Below are 17302 nucleotides of genomic sequence, written 5' to 3'. Positions count from 1 at the left end.
GAGGTGCCTTTCTAAACTGTTACACGAACCAGTTTGAAGCCCTGAAATCTTCTGTCTCTTGCTTCTTTGGTGTACTGTATCTTCTCAAACCCTGAACTGAAATAAATCCTGTCTTCTTTAAGTCCCTTACGGTCAGCATTTGGTCAGATAGTAACTAAATATAGCACAACTTTAAATATTTTCTTAGAACGTTTAAGCATAATAGTTATAAATAGATGATTTAATCTCACAAGACTGCTCTAGGAAGCAAAGTGACACATATTTCTGAAGACATAATTACATCTCCTGAACAGTGAATTAAATATTGATGTTTACTGGAGACAGAAATCTATCCACACGTTTCAAACAAAAAATGTGAAATCAGACTTAACTTTAATTAATCTAACTGTGGAAAATAATAACACAGTTTACAACAAGAAAACAGTAAAAATCGGGGATTGGAGAGATGGTTCAGCAGATAAGAGCACTGACAACTGTTCCAGAGGACCGGGGTTCAATTCCCAGTACCCACATGGATGCTCACAACTGTCTGTAACTCCAAATCTAACATCGTCACAACATGTATGCAGACAAAACACCAATACATATAAAATAAAAATAGTTTGTAAAGAAGTCAAGCTGAGGGAGGAGGAAGGAGATTTCAAGAATGAAAAATAGATTTTAGAAGCAAATGAACTGACAAAGTACATAGAAGAAAGGAGCAGGTGTAACCCTCAAGCACACGCAACCCCTAGACCTCTCCACTAACTACCGCAAAAGGGTCCCTAACGGCCAGCATCCACCCAGCCCAGCTGCGCCTTCGCCCGGGAGGCCCCGCCCCTCCTGCCATACAGCCCCGCCCCCACCCCGCCTCCTTTCCCTCTGGTTCCGCCCCCATCCGGGCTCCGTCCCAGCCGCCTCAGACCCCGCCCGGACGGGGGCGTCCGGGTCCCGCCCCACGCCGCCGCCAGAGGCGGCCGTAGCGTCAGGTGACAGCCCGGAAGCTGCGGAAGCGGATGAAGCAGAGCGGTGGTAGCCCCGTGGGGCTGCGCGGAGGTGAGGGAGCTGGACGACTGCCTCCGAGCCCGCGACTCGGCGCACATGCGGCGCTCAGGCTGACATCTGAAGGCCGCCGCTCTGGGTCGTGCGGGCCGGCCTCGGCGGTTGGAGTCGCGGTGCGGGCCTGCGGCGGACGCCCATGGAGAAGGCTGGCCGTGAGGGCGACGGCGCCCCCTGCGGGCCCGTCCTGCACATCGTGGTGGTCGGCTTTCACCACAAGAAGGGCTGCCAGGTGAGGACCGGCCCGCGCCCTACTCGGCGCCCGCGGTCTGCCGCGCGGTCTTCCTCCGAGAATTGCACGATGAGCAGTGGGGTTCGGGCTGAGAGAAAGAGTGACGGTCGCGCCTTCGGTGATCTGTCAGTCCTCACCGACCTGCCGGGTGTCTACCCATAAAGGAAGTCTTGAGGAACAACTCGGCCGGGAGGTGGTGAGCTGTGGGTTTCCACGCGAATGCTCAAGTAGGCTGTCGGGCTTGCAGGCGCCGCGCAGGAGAATCAGCTTCCTTTGTTTATCTCTTGCAAGCCTTAGACTCTGTAGTTTAGGGTTGGCGATCGGCCCCGCCCCCTTCTCTTCTGCCATTTAAGATTTGATCCTGCCCAGAGCTATTCTTTTCGTTAGGTTGACACTCCAAGTCAGTTGCGGTAAATGAAAATGTAATTTGGCAAGCAGTAAGTGCAAATGGACTGGTACTAGCTTCTTAGCTGGCTCTTCAACCCACCGTGGGAAAAGAGCATTTGCTTTGTGTTGACCGCAGAGGAGCAAAATAGAACAAGGTTGTTCAGTCAGAACAAACACCTTCGGGAAGGCAGTGATGTCATAATGTGCTAGTGGCTGTAGATTGAATACTTAAGGTACCGAAAAAAACAATTACTACTAGTAGATAACGAAGCATTTGGTTTCTCTCTTTTCACAGAGAATGTAACATTAAAAGACTTACTGACAAAAGTTCAGTTCATTAGAAGATAACAATAGTGAAGGGAGTGAAGAGGTGATTGTGTATGTGTGTGTGTGTGTGTGTGTGCGTGTGCGCGCGCGTGTGTGTGGTGTGGTGTGCATGCTATTAACTTCAAGCCCAGTGTGGTGGCAAAAGGGAGTCTGAGGTAAGAGGATTCTGTTAGGTGGACAGAGTACTTGGGCCCTTCAAAAAAGAGACTGTTAACTTTAAGATATTATATTCCTTTATCCTCAGATTAGAAAGACAGAATGGCACTAATGAGAAAGTAGCATTATTGCATGTGATGTTAAGAGTATTTAGTTCTGGCCGGGCAGTGGTGGCACAGCCTTTAATCCCAGCACTCAGGAAGCAGAGGCAGGCGGATCTCTGTGACTTCGAGACCAGTCTGGTTTACAAGAGCTAGTTCCAGGACAGGCTCCAAAGCTACAGAGAAACCCTGTCTCGAAAAAACAAGATTATTTAGTACTTGAGGACTACGGCCATTGAACTAACTAGTTGCTTTATAAGATAGGAGTAAAGTGACAGAACTTGACAAAGATCTTACTGGAAAAATTGCTGAGATCATACTGAAAAACAGCCCTGGACAGGCAGATCTCAGTGAGTTCGAGGCCAGCCTAGTCTGCAAAGCAAGTTCCAGGATAGCTAGGACTGTTACAAAGAGAAATTGTTTCAAAAACACAAAAACAAAAGCCAAAACACCCAGCCCTGGAGTCAGAATGCTTTCTGTGTCATGCATGTTCATTGCGTGTGCCAGTGGAGTCTCTCTAGGTAAAGAATGATGTGGAAGTGTGCTTCAGAGCTACACAGTGGAGCTCTGCAAAGGAAGAAAACATCAATATTGATAGGAGATGGGATAGAGTCTTCTAATTCTTGCTGTCATTTGAAAGTCTAGATTTTATTATGTTTTCTGCCTGACTCACTGGTTTTATTGGTAAGCTATATTTCCGTAGAGGAAACTATATGTGGTGCTGCATGAAGATGAGAGAGAGAGAGCAGAAAAGGGATGGCACAGTAGCACCCTGCTTCCTGTGTCATTTCTTTGCCTTTAGGTTTTGGTTTCAGCACATAGGTAAAAGTGACTGCTTCTGTAAACAGTTCTGTGCAGAAGTATAGCACTACTCCAAAACCAGCAAATATAAATAGCTCCCAAATTTGCCCTTCTCCTTTTTTTTTGCCAGATAATTTATAATAATTATAATTCATTCAATAAAAAAGAAAAATTCTAGTTGAGTTTTTCCCCAACTGATGCTCAAAGCAGCTTGTTTTATTATTCACCTTTGTAAAATTGCACTACCCAGGGTATTGTAGAAACAAAGCACCAAGAACCTAATCCTGGGCTGGAGGAATGTAGCTCAGTGGTAGAGTGCTTGCTTAGTGAACAAGCTTCTGGGTTTTGGGTGGATCTCTGTGAGTTCAAGGCCAACCTGGAACTCAATGAGTTCCAGACAGCTCTGGCTACATTGTAGAGAGATCTCAAAACAAACAAATAAAAATATTTTTCTCAGCATGTCATGCTCTTTTTTTAATGTCATACATGAGTACTTATTTACATAATTCCACGCCTCCTGTTCTTCTTGCAGTTCCTCTTGTGCCCCTCCTCCTCTAATTCATGTTTCATCTTTGTTACTGTTACATGTTTGCAAGCCTGTGTCTGTGCTCATACACACACACAAAATTAACCTGCTGAGTTCATTTTACGTTTCATTGTATGTTTTTAGGGTGGAGCGCTTTGAATAGATAACCTACCAGGAACTAGTCCCCTGAGAAGACTGAGTCTCTACCTCTCAGCTCAGTTGCCCTTAGCTCTTCATCTAGGGGTGGGGCCTAGTGAGATTTCCCCTATCTTTTTTGGCATTGTCATTATACAGATCTTGCTTAGGCAACCATGTTACTGAGAGTTTGTGTGTGAGATGCTGTCTCACAGCAGATGTCCTTGTCCTCTGACTTTTGTTGTTGTTGTTATTTTCAAGACTGTTTCTCTGTGTAGCCCTGACTGTCCCAGAACTCCCTCTGTAGAACAGGCTGACCTCGAACTCATAGAGTTCTGCCTGCCTCTGCCTCCTGACTGCTGCGATTAAAGGTGTGTGCCACCACTGCCCAGCTCTTAGAATGTTTCCACTCCTCTTCCACCATGTTCCCTGAGCGTTAGGTGTAGGGATTGTGTTGTAGATCTGTCACCTGGGGTTGGGTACCTCATGGTCAGTTCTCTACATGCTGACCTGTTGTGGATTTCTGTAAAGATGCAAAAAGGTGGAGGGGGCACTTCTCTGAGGATTGAGAGCTATACTTACCAGGCTGGGCCAGTCCACAAATCAAATTGCCATAATCTTTTGTTAAATAATCAAGTACGTATCACGCAAGCTCTTTGATTTTGTTCGTAGTTTTTAATTTTTAAACATTCAGTTGAGAGCATTTATTTTCCAAACCTTAAAATTACTTTATTGTGGTCATACTTTTCTTTGGGCTGTCAGCTCACAAATAACAATACAGAGATTTATTATTAAGTATAAAAGCTTGGCCTTAGCTTGGGCTTGTCCTACTAACTCTTTTAAGTTAGCCCATTTATATTAATATACACTCTGCCACGTGGCATTATGTCATCTCTGAACTGCCCATCCTGCTTCCTCCAATTCTAGCTGGTGATTCCACCTTTCTTGTTTCCAGAGTTCTCTGTCTGCCCAGAACTCCCATCTAAACCTCCTGCCTGGCTATTGGCCATTCAGCTCTTTATTAAACCAATAAGAAGGTGCCTTGGGCAGAGACACATCTTTACAATGTACACAAATATTCTGCAATAGTCTGTTATTGTGTTTACAGTGTTCATGGAAGGGGGCATGATCCATGTATTGAAGTGAGAAGACAACTTGTGGTGTCAGTTCTCTGTGTCAGGTTGCAGAGATTGAATCTGGGTCTTCATGCTCACACTGTCAGGCTGCAGGCATCTTTACCGACTAGGCCATCTGACCACCCTAAATTTTTGCTTTTGACCTCTTTTCTGGTAGAATTTCTGGTCTGTATACATAGCTAGCAACTTTTATTTTATTTTATTTTGTTTTTTCAAGACAAGGTTTCTCTGTGTAGCGTTGACTGTTCTGGAACTCTGTAGGTAGGCTGGCTTTAAATTCACAGAGATCCTCCTGCCTCTGCCTCCCGAGTGCTGGACTTAAAGGCATGTGCCATCACCTCCCAGCTCAGCTTCAACTCTTGAATGCTTTTACCAAACTGTATTTTTTTTACTTTATTCTTTGACAGCATCACATAAGTATGTAAAGTCTTTATGTCATTTTCATCCATTATTCTTTTTCATGCCCTCCACTCCTACTGAACCCTTTCTTCTCAGCAAGTCTTCCTTCATAATTTGTTTGTTGTTTTTGTGTGTGTGACCCACTGCACAAGCATGGATAGGGAAGAAATTCACTGAAACTTGGGCAGTTTAATGGCTGTACTGCTAAAAAAAAAAAAAAATCCCTTCCCATTCCACAGCAACTATAACCGCCAGTAGCCCCTTAGAGATGGGTGGGACCTTATGACCCTTTCCTCAGGACTCTGTATTTCCTTTTCCCCCAAGATTTATTTATGTTGTGTGTAGATGTATGTGCTTGAGAGTATATATATTCATAATGCATGCAGGTGCCTGTGGAATCCAGAAGAGGGTGTTAGATTTCCTGGAGCTGGAGTAACAGGCACTTGTGGGCTGCTTGATGTGGGTGTTGGAAATCAAACCTGAGCTCTTTGGACAAGCAGCAAGTACTCTAACCTCTTAGCTATCTCTAGCCCCACTCCATTTCCGGGGGAAGAAAAAGCAGAATTGCAAAACAGTTGGAACTTTACCAGGGAAATTGAGGTTTCCTTTTGTGGGTTTTTAGTGTTTTAATAAAACAATTTAGAAACTGACTCAGAAGGAAGTTTAAGGACCTTTTCTTTAGAGTTTGAAAAAAAAAAAAAAACAAGAATGGTTTTAAATGGAACACACGCCTTTAATCCCAGCACTCAGAAGGCAGAGGCAGGCAAATCTCTCTGAGTTCTATGTCAGCCTGATCTACAGAGCCAGTTTAGGATAGCCAGGGCTACACAAAAAACCCTGTCTCAAAAATAAAAGAAACGAAAAAAAGAAAGGGAAAGGAAAGAAACAAAGATCAACAAGCTATAAAATTTGGCTGCTGCCAAGGAAGGGAGATGAAGAAGAGGAAGAGAGAAGAGGGAAAGTCCTGCCTTGTTTTTTTAAAAAATACATTTTAATTTAATTTTGTATGTTCATGGAGGTTTTACTACAGGCGGTTAATGGGTGCTTAGAAAGGGAGAATCAGTCTTCTCCAGGGACAAGTTCCTAATAGGTTTCCCATTCCCAGGACTCAGCCCTAAACACATATACACAATAGCTACACTAAATAGACTCAGCAGGTTATATTTATATGTACATTTGCATGAAAACATGCACACACGTGTGTGTGTGTGTGTGTGTGTGTGTGTAAAGTAACATTAATAAAGACAAAATCATAAGGAAAGGGAAGGACATGGGAGGAGTTGGAATGGAGAGTGAGAGAGGGTGGAAATTATGTAAATACAGTACTCATGAAGTGACTTTAAAAAAAAAAGAGCTGGGCATAGTGGCACTTTAATTTCAGCCCTTGGGAGGCAGAGACAGGTGAATCTCTGAGTTCAAGGCCAGTCTGGTCTACATAGTAAGACTCTGATTAAAGAATAAATAAATAAAAAATAAATAAATAATATTTTTTAAAAAAGCAATGGCAATCTGACAGTTATAGTTTATGTACTAGAACAAATAAAAGTCTAGACTATAACTAGCAAATTAGCTGTAGAAACACATAATTTCTTGTCAAATAGTCTAATTTCAGGCAACGTCTAAAGGAAACAACTTGAAAACAGTTCCCTCCTTCCTCCCTAGGGGTCCTGGAAATTAAACTCTGGTCTTTATACTTGATGCCTTTAACCTTCTGAGCCATCTCATAGTCTCTGAAAGCCATACCTTTCGAATTAGAGTCCAAGAAACCAGGAGGGTTGAGCCATGGAAGTCAGCAAGCAGCTATAAATGGGATGGAGGAGTCTTCATAAAAAGTAAAAAGGCCCAGAGAGTCTGCAGCATTTGGACTGTATCCAAAGAAGAACTAGGTAGAAAAGGGAAAGTTACACTGATTGAGTCAGAAATGCTGGCAGACTAAGTAGTGCTACATAATGGAAGGGCAGTAAGCAATCTTTTGGGAGTGTGGCTTCTGGGAGATAAGTACATGATCTTAAGGGGATCGTTTTTCCCATCGCCACAGCATGCCTTCAGGTAAACCAGCTTTCCTAAGGAACAGTCTTCTGGCAAGGTGATTGACAGACCAGGCACACAACTTGGGGAGCCAGTTCTCTCCTTCCAGTACATGGACTTCAGGGATTGAATTTAAGTTTTTAATTTTGGCTACAATTGCTGAGTCATTTTATTGGCTCTGGATGTTCTAATCTTTGGAGTGATGTGGAAGGATCTTCTGTTTTGAGTTGATTTCATTGGTTAATAAAGAAACTGCCTTGGCCCTTGATAGGACAGAAAATTAGGTAGGCAGAGTAAACAGAACAGAATGCTGGGAGGAAGTGAGGCAATCGCCATGCCTCTCCTGTCTGAGCCAGATGCGAAGAAGCTCCGACCCAAGATGGACATAGGCTAGAATCTTCCCGGTAAGACACCACTTCGTGGTGCTACACAGATTATTAGAGATGGGTTGATTGGGATGTGAGAATTAGCCAGTGGGAGGCTGGAGCTGGTGGGCCAGGCAGTGTTTAAAAGAATACAGTTTGTGTGTTGTTATTTCGGGGCTAAGCTATCCAGGCGGCCAGGAGCCGGGCGGCAGGAACGCAGCCCGCTGCTCCTTCTATATTGGAGCATATCAGAATATCATGTCTCCCGCCACAGGCATAATTCAGATTCTATTATTTTGACCCAGAGAAAGTAGCTTTTCCTTAATGGGCTTCAACATAGCCTTCACTGTTTTTCTATATTATTTTAAGCACTAAGGAGTGTCAGTCTTAATGTTTTCTATTAGATAGCTAGATAGGAATTAACAGGCTTGGAGGCAATTGAGGATAGGGCCTTCCTTCCCTCAGACTCAGCTTGGGACCCCACCTCCTGTTTCTTTAGTAAGCACTAGAAAAGGGCACCCACATGGTATACTTACATATATGTAGGTAAAACACCTGTGCACATAAAAGAAAAAAGAAAAGGTTATTCCTTGTGGTTTAGAGTGTCATTATTGTTTCTGCTTTTTAGAAGTCAGCCATTGTTGCAGTCTTTCCTCCTGTTATCACTTCAGCATAAGTGTGTGAAATGACTGGAATCAGGGTAGGTCTGGCCTCATGGATTGGTTATTTAAGAGAGATACTTGAAGTTCTCTTGGCTTAGCTTTATACTTTTAGACAGCATTTTGAGTTACAACTAGACACTTTAAGTAAGCAGCAAATAGTCTATAAACTGTGCTTGGGTTTGCATGGCATCATTCAGGGTTCAAGAGCATTACTGTTTGTTAGTATAAAATTCTTCCTTTGGTCTCTGTTTGACTAAGATTTTTTTCCAATTTAGGTTGAGTTCTCTTACCCACCACTGATTGCGGGAGATGGACATGACAGTCACACTCTACCTGAAGAATGGAAGTATTTGCCTTTCCTCGCCTTACCAGATGGTGCACATAACTATCAGGAAGGTATGTCAGTAAATAGTAGATCAATTACTAGGTGCAGTTTTGGAAATTTTTTCCATAACAGTCTTGAATTCTTTGGTAAATGAAAGCCTTTGAACATATTGTAATTATTTATAAAATGTGTATGTGTTGTTTGGAGGTGAGGTGTGCGCTAGAGAAGCTTCAGAGAGTGGTGGGGCCGTGGTCAGTGACCCTTGGTTCCCCTCCTACCCAGAGCACTCAGGTATAGCCAGAGCAGGACAGATGCTAATAGATTTGTGCCTACAATTATATCATGCTTCAGACTCCACTCAGTGGCAGAAATGGAGACTTCCCTGCACTAACTACTCATGGCCTGGAAAGCTCCGGTTTCAGACTCACTAGGCTGTTCTCTCATGCCCACCTGAATACAGCTGAGATTGTTTCTTTGACTCACTACTCAATGCTGTGCTTTAAAAGTCGCTTGCTTGCATGAGGAGAATGTGTCCTCAAAGAAGAGTATAATGACATTTTCACACTGAGTCTTCTACACCCATATGAGAGTGCTTTGCCAGACCTAATGAAGTACCATTTTACTTTGATTAAACTAAATTCAATGTAATTTGACTACTTGTTTTCCTATTGTAATATTTCCCTTATAAAATAAATCAAAATTTACTGTGCAGCTTAAAATGAGCTTTATTACAGGATATGAAACCTAAGAAATACTTTTCATCCTAACTTTTCTGCTGTGGATGCTTTCAACCTAGTTGGAAAGTTAAATTAAGATTATAGGAAATACCTTGCAAGTTTTCTTTATATTTATGTGTATATTTAGTTTTGTCTATTTTTTATTCTAAAGTCATTTGGAATAAATGACAGACACTCAACTTCTAAATACTTTAGTACATGCACCCCCTAAGGATATAATAATTTCCTAGCATGCAGATGTATTATCACAGCTAAGATCTAACAATAATCCTATAATATCATCTCACATCCAGTCTGTGCTCAGATTTTCCCAGAGTTTCTTGTATCCACTCAAGATTCACAGGCTGCCATCAGTTTTTATGACTTGACTTTCCTTTAGTCTGGAACAGTTCCTGCATATATTTTCTATGATATCTCTTAGGTTTGTGACAGACATGTACTATAAAGATTGGGGGAAAGTTTGTGATGTTAGAAGTATTACCTGGTTGTGTCATCATTTGTGTGTTAATTACTGCATTAAAACTTCACATTTGATTGTTCAGTAATGAGTAATTAACATCACTATTTACATTTTTCTGTGTATCTCTTAGATACTGTGTTTTTTCACTTACCACCCAGAAATGGAAATGGAGCCACAGTATATGGTATCTCTTGCTATCGACAAATTGAAGCCAAGGTATGATAATTGGTGGTGAGCAGCAGCAGGAAAAAGCGCCTCCAACCCTTGCCCAGATGTTGGTCATTTGGGGAATCACAGTCTTTATGTTCAATGTAGTACATCTGTGCAAATACCTGGAGCGGCTAGAAGAGGGTGTTCAGTCCTATACCTGGAGTGATAGGTAGTTGTGAGCCTCCTGACATGGGTTCTGGGACAGAACTGGGGTCCTCTGCCAGAGCAGAGCAGTGTGCACTCCTAAATGTTGAGCCAGTGTTCCAGCTCCCAATTTTTAGGGTTTTGAGTAACCTCCATACTGATTTCTGTGGCCATAATAATTTGCGCCCTTATTAGTAGTGAGCGAGATTTCTCTTTCTCCACATAGGTACCAGCATTTGTTATGATTTGTTTGTGTGGATTTTTTTGTCGTGCATTATTTTTATGAGCATATTTAAATTTACATAATGAGAACTAATGAAAAATGGAAGGCATCAAAATCGCATTAAAAATTAAACTCCGTGGAAGTGTTTAAATGTATAGAAATGTACAAAAAGAAAATATCACAGCATTTTCAATAGTCTTACTAATGAAAAGAGGAAGTGCATCTGGAAGTAAATTTGAGTATCAGTTCCTAACAACACATTTGTGGTATGGTGACCTTCTTTATCACTCCTGACTAGTTTTGAAGTCTACTTTCATAGCTATGAATCTAGCAAGATTTGCTCTTTGAAGGCTCCCATTTGCTTGGTAGGTTGATTTCCATCCTGTGACTCTTAATTTTTGGATTTCTGATAGGTATGTTTTTAAGAGATAGCAAATCTTCTTTTTTAATTCAGTCAGTTTTTATGGATTGGTTCTCATCGAATGGTTGGTCTGGTGTGTGACTTGTACATAAAGCAGTTTCCATCTGCCTGTAAGTTCCAGGACAGTGGGGGGCTGTCCGTTTACTATTCCACCCAGTGCCTAGCTACTGACATTGAGTGCAAGGCTAGCAGGTACATTCAACTAACATATCTGAGATTTACTGTGAAGATTTACTGTGAAGTTCTTTTTTTTTTCTTTTTTGGATTTTCGAGACAGGGTTTCTCCGTAGCTTTTGGTTCCTGTCCTGGAACTAGCTCTTGTAGACCAGGCTGGCTTCGAACTCACAGAGATCCGCCTGCCTCTGCCTCCCCAGTGCTGGGATTAAAGGTGTGCGCCACCACCACCCGGCTACTGTGAAGTTCTTTAATTTAACTGGATACAAGATTTTTTCTATTTAATTATTAGGTTCATATCGAAACTGTTTTGTAAATGCTGCTATGAAGTATTTCTAATAAATAACTGTTTACTCATAATAGGCATTAAAAGTAAGGCAAGCCGACATCACCAGAGAGACTGTTCAGAAAAGTGTCTGTGTTTTGAGCAAGCTGGTAAGAGATCTCCTAACTTTCTTACATATAAACATTCAAAGCAGAACTTGTGTTTTTATAGTAAGATATATGAGAATAAGGACTTGCCAAAACTAGTTGAGTACTTGCCCTTGTGCTTCTGGGTCCTCTGCTTCCTGCAGTTTGCTCTTATTTTTATTCTTCTGGGCAAATTGACATTTAATTCAAATGGAGCAGCTTTATATTTCATTTATCTATTTTTGTTTGTCCCCAAGACTTTGGATAAATGCTGTTTTAATAACTTTACAAATATCATAATTGCTCTAATTTTATTTGTAATATAGAAGTTCATGACTATTGCAGTGAAGACATTTAACTTTAATATATACTTTAAATTTCAGAGTGTTTGAGAAAAGCCAATGACATGGTAAAACTACATACTGTAACTGTTTCAGAGCTGTGTTTCTTCTACGTACATTTTTTCAAGTTGATATTAACAATTACACACTTAAACATGTAATTTATTTTTTAAATTGTACTGCTAGTGTCGGGGAGGAGTGCATGCCACAGTGCACATGTGAAGGTCACAGGACAACTTCATGGAGTCACTTCTCTCCCTCTGCCTTTATGTGGGCTCCAGGGATCAAATCTATCATTAGGGTTGAATCATCGGGTTGCAAATACCTGTATCAGTTGGGCCAATGCCATTGCCCCGTTTTAAAATCATTTTGTTTTTAAGACAGAGTCTCATGGCCTAGCCTGACCTGGGACTCTTTATATAGCTAAGACCGTTAATTCCTGATCCTTCTACCTCCACTTCTAGGATTAAGTGTGTGTGTGATCACACTCAGCTTATTTTTATATTTTAAAAGAAAATAAGTAGCTGGGATGTTTATCTATTATTCAAGTTCTAGTTTTGATCTCACCACCACAAAAGAAGAGTTGGGGAAAAGGGTCAGAGAAAGGAAGGAAGGAATACAAATTCGTTGACATTTTTGATTTTCGTAGTCCTCAGTTGAATAATTTACAATATTCACTGTCTATTGTGATGAATAAGATGATAACACCTTTGCATCAAATGCCTAATTCTACAGTAAAATTTAGTTTCCCTCCTCCCCCCAAAAATCTCCATTGTGGGGAAGAGCCTAGATCTATATTATGTTAATTATCTATATTTTATGGTTGCTATCGTAGCCATTCTGCAGTCACTCCAAACCAAGATTGAAAATGATTTATTGACCAAATTACCAGATATATGTAGGTTTTGTCTGATTATTTCTTGGGTTCTTATCTAATTTCCTTATCCACAGGTACTTTAAATACTCTTTGTAGCCGGGCGGTGGTGGCGCACGCCTTTAATCCCAGCACTTGGGAGGCAGAGGCAGGTGGATCTCTGTGAGTTCGAGACCAGCCTGGTCTACAAGAGCTAGTTCCAGGACAGGCTCCAAAACCACAGAGAAACCCTGTCTCGAAAAACCAAAAAAAAAAAAAAAAAAAAAAAATACTCTTTGTATAGCCTGTGATGGTGGCACACTTTTAATCTCAGTACTTGAAACAGAGGTAAACAGATCTCTGAGAGTTTAAGGCCTGCCTGGTCTGTATAGTGAGTTCAGTCAACCAGAAGTACATAATGAGATTCTGTCTCAAAACAAAGAAAAAGTTTTAGCTTTAATCCCAGCACTGTGGAAAGCAGAGAAAGGTGGGTCTCTGAGTTCAAGGCCAACCTGGTCTACATAGCAAATTCCAGGACAGTCAGCAGGCTACACCCCCCCACCCAAAAACAAACAAACAAACAAAAAAAAAAAACCTTGTCTCAAAACTCCAAATAAAGAGTTTTTAATAATGTAAATCCAGGTTTGCAAGATAGGAAGTATCTGGGATTTATTACTATCTGAAGAGGAAAAGGAGATGGAGAAGTGGGTGAAGAGAAACTATGAATAATAATAATTTATAATATATAATACACTTTTTTTCTTTGCAGGAGCAAACAGCATCTCACTAGTGTGTGCCTGGCTAGCCTTGATCTCACAGAGGTCCATCCACCTGCCTCTGCCTCTGCCTCATGAATACTGGGATTAAAGATGTGCACCAGCATGCCATGCCATATTATGATAACTCTAATGATTATAATAATGATACACAGTTTCTAGAAGGATAGCCTGAAAAATACACCACAGTTAATTTGTATACAGGGCCAGTTAACCAAAACATTGGCTACCATATGTGAAAGTAGATACATGTGGGAAGGCTTCCCAAGTAGTCACCTTCAAAGGACAATTTGGATAACAGAAACCACCAAGTGTCTATCTGTGTCAGGTGTTAGTTCTTACCAGACATTTCATATAACATCTTTTTATTTTCCTAACAATCTTGAGATATCTTTGCTATAGTCTCACTTTATAAATAAACATGTTTTAGAGTAATGATATCTAATTCTCATATGTAAAATTACTAAATATAAAAATAGGGCAAAAATCCAGTTTTGTCTGTCTCCAAAAGAGACATATGGAATGAGAACAGCTTAGTTAGTCAGAAAGGTTCACTTGTTCATAGTGCATTGTAATGGAATGGAAATGTAATGATATTGTACTTAATAATAATACTCATATTTACAGGGATGGGGACTGTAACGAGTCTTTCTTTGTCCCACCAGCCAGTTCCCAAATAACAGCAGGGAGACTTAATTATGAATGCTTGACCTTTTGCTTAGGCTTGTCTCAACTAGCTCTTGTAATTTAAATTAATCCATTTATATTAATCTGCATTCTGCCACATGGCATTACCTCTTTTCCTTCTTGCACCTCCTGAAGTCTGACTGGCATCTCCACCTTTCTTCTTCCCAGAGTCCCCTCTCTCCCTGGAAATTTCTAACCTCTTCTTCATAGATAGCTACTGGCCGTTCAGCTCTTTATTAAACCCAGTCAGAAGGCGCCTTGGCAAAGATGCATCTTCACAGTTTAAACAAATATTCTGCAACAGGGGACTAGTTCAGTATGACTTGCATTCTGAAGGAGGCACGTAAATGAGAAAATGTCTCAAGAATATTAAATGAGCCGGGCGGTGGTGGCGCACGCCTTTAATCCCAGCACTCGGGAGGCAGAGGCAGGCGGATCTCTGTGAGTTCGAGACCAGCCTGGTCTACAAGAGCTAGTTCCAGGACAGGCTCCAAAACCACAGAGAAACCCTGTCTCGAAAAACCAAAAAAAAAAAAAAAAAAAAAAAAAAAAAGAATATTAAATGAAAGGTGAATATGATCCATTTTGGGTAGAAAAAATAACAGTTAAAGAATAACTTTGTTCAAGTATACAAAGTAATATTATGGTAGAAGACATAGACTAGGTGATCTCACATTTCACAAATGACAGAAAACAAAAGATGTGAACTTAAATCAACGTTCAACTTTGTGTAGGAAGCAGACCTCTTGAGGTTGATTAGATAGTACCGCAACAGAATGAATGCAGTAACTATTGACATTCTTGGTATGCGCCAGACTCTGCTAAGTGCTTTATCTATTATTTAATCCTTAACACAGCCATAGAAGTTCCACCTTTTTGTGTACAGGGTCAGCTTGCTGAGGAGGTATGGAAAGGTTAAGGGCCCTTAATTAAGCAGATAAAAGATAGAGCCAAGGCCCAGAGTCTGAGCCTGACTCACCACCTTGCCAAGATAGTTTTCACCTGCTGCCCAAGAGTGAGAATGTGTAATATCACAGCTTGCGGCTATGTATGTGGGCCCTCAGTTGGTGTTACTTTCTTCCCTGATATCTTCAAATTAAAAGATGACAGGGATTTGTTTTTTTCCTGTTGTTTACTATGATCTACCTAATGATGGTTTCTCCTTTTCTTTAGCCTCTTTATGGCTTACTTCAAGCAAAACTTCAACTCATTACACATGCATATTTTGAAGAGAAAGATTTTTCCCAAATTTCTATTCTAAAGGTAACTAATTTCCCTACTGATGTGTTTGTTGAAAAGTAGCTTAATGAATCAGGTAGCTCTTAAAGTAGTACTGTGCAGGATAGTCCTTGGTGGCTTAAGAAAAACATGGTGTGAAAATCCATTTGCTTGGGCTCCAGGTCCAGTGCTTAAGAGCACTTGTTGCTCTTGCAGAGGAACCAGGTTTGGTTCCCAGCACCCACATTAAATGGCTCATAACCACCTAGGGATCTGATGTCTTCTTCTTTGGCTTCTTCAGGGACACACGTACACATTAAGAAAACTGTTAAGATTTATCTTTAAAATACAATAAATAATAAATATATAAATAAAATATAATAAAAACCTTTATTTAAAATATATTTTCATAAAACCTTGATATTATAGCGAGAGCTGCCCAACTACTAAACTCAAACCGTCCCTGAGGAAACAGTGACTGTAAACAATTAGTATCAATGTCTCTTACAAGGGTTTTGCTATGGCATAGTGTCTATAAATTTGAGTATCTGGTTTCTAGTTCCGGGTATTTTATTGAAGAAGGGTAGTATATTTTTTTTCTCAAGACTGTCATCAGTGTACAGTTCTAGATCTGTCTTGGACCCTGGGGAGAGTTGGGGCAGTTAGGAATTTAGTGTGGAAGCAGAGGGAAGGTAATTTATGTCCCTGTTAAAGCTCTGAAATGGCTCAGAACAAAAGACTATCCTGAGTAACTTTTTGTTATTTTTGCTTAGCTACTCTGATACTGTTCATGTTTACAAGAGAAGAAATGAGTTGAATGCTGAAAACTAGTAGGTTACAGAGACCATGGTTGCTTAATTTAGTAGGTGGCAGAATAACCTATACAGTTCACTTCTGGTCGTGTTTCCAGGAGCTTAGTCTCTAAAGTGACAGTGTAAGGTTCTAAACTCAGTCTGCATTCCACAGGAACTCTACGAGCATATGAACAGTTCCTTAGGAGGGGCCTCATTAGAAGGATCTCAGGTGTATCTTGGTAAGTAACTTGCAGGTCAGAAACTATGTCCTTAAAGTTGTCTGTGGCCAAACTTGGTTATTTGTAGCTCTTCATGATCAGACTGTTAAGCATATGTGCATTTCATTGAATATTATACAAATAATTAGATATTTATACAATCTTTGTAAGGGATCTATGTTCTTAAATTTGCTTCTTCCTTAACTACCCTTTTAGCTGTCTTATGAGGTTGATCATTATCTTTTACTGGTAGTGACAGTTACGGGCATTGCACAGGTGAATTTCAACTTTTTAGAATGTACTGGACTTCTTTCTGTTAATGTTGATGTGTGTAATTACCAGGATGGGGGTGGGGTACTGAGATTCTTCAACTTGGGGATTTGTTAAATGTACACTATTTTGACAGCTCAATAAATCCATTGTTGCCTGAGATAGTCATTAAATATTCTTTTGTAGTAAAGGTTGTAATACTATGGTGATGTGTGCACCCTCAGTTTCCATTTCAGTGTGAAGCAGCCAGTACTAGTGCAGTCATATGCAGAAAGTCAGCCTGATAGTCCTGTTCTAAGAATGTGTTTTTAAATTGTTTTCTCTTTTACTGTGGTGTTTGAAATGAATGATTGGAAAGCAATGTGATTCAGAAATAATACTATATGTAATACACTGACCAGACGTCCCGTTTAAATGACTGACTGCAACTGTGGTGTGAGTTTCATGATTTTTAAATTTCTGTGGTTTATTTTTGTAGACTGTAAGTGTTAGACCCAATGTCTAAAGCAGTATTCACTAATAATGTATACATAAAACTGTATTTATATTACAGTTAATAAAATTTAAAGGCCACATTTGAAGTCCTTAGTGGCTAATGTGTCTGACAGGGCATATTTTAAACATTTTCATCCTTGGGGAAGATTCTGTAAGACAATACTCTTTCTGAGTATATATATATATATATATATATTTCACCAAGTATTACGTAAATGTTTAAATATTTGCATGTTCTCATTTTCTTTTTTA

The 17302-nt window shown here is 40.5% G+C and overlaps 1 protein-coding gene across 2 annotated transcripts in view; it reads left to right on the top strand.

Moving 5' to 3' along the window:
• The first annotated feature begins 971 nt into the window (after positions 1 to 971).
• The window catches only part of Avl9 (AVL9 cell migration associated), a 51961-nt gene continuing 35630 nt past the window's right edge, over positions 972 to 17302 (top strand). For both annotated transcript variants that reach the window (XM_057769815.1, XM_057769805.1), the window contains exons 1-6: positions 972 to 1270; positions 8569 to 8689; positions 9946 to 10031; positions 11351 to 11422; positions 15229 to 15318; positions 16240 to 16306. In XM_057769815.1, the coding sequence (XP_057625798.1) occupies positions 1178 to 1270; positions 8569 to 8689; positions 9946 to 10031; positions 11351 to 11422; positions 15229 to 15318; positions 16240 to 16306 (529 nt within the window). In that variant the 5' untranslated portion in view covers positions 972 to 1177. The remainder of the gene's footprint in view (positions 1271 to 8568; positions 8690 to 9945; positions 10032 to 11350; positions 11423 to 15228; positions 15319 to 16239; positions 16307 to 17302) is intronic.

Source organism: Chionomys nivalis, chromosome 1 (assembly GCF_950005125.1).
Source record: "Chionomys nivalis chromosome 1, mChiNiv1.1, whole genome shotgun sequence".
In the NCBI taxonomy this organism is placed as follows: Eukaryota; Metazoa; Chordata; class Mammalia; order Rodentia; family Cricetidae; genus Chionomys; species Chionomys nivalis.
The sequence above is the reverse complement of the archived record's forward strand: the minus strand, read 5'-3'. Positions and strand labels throughout refer to the sequence as shown.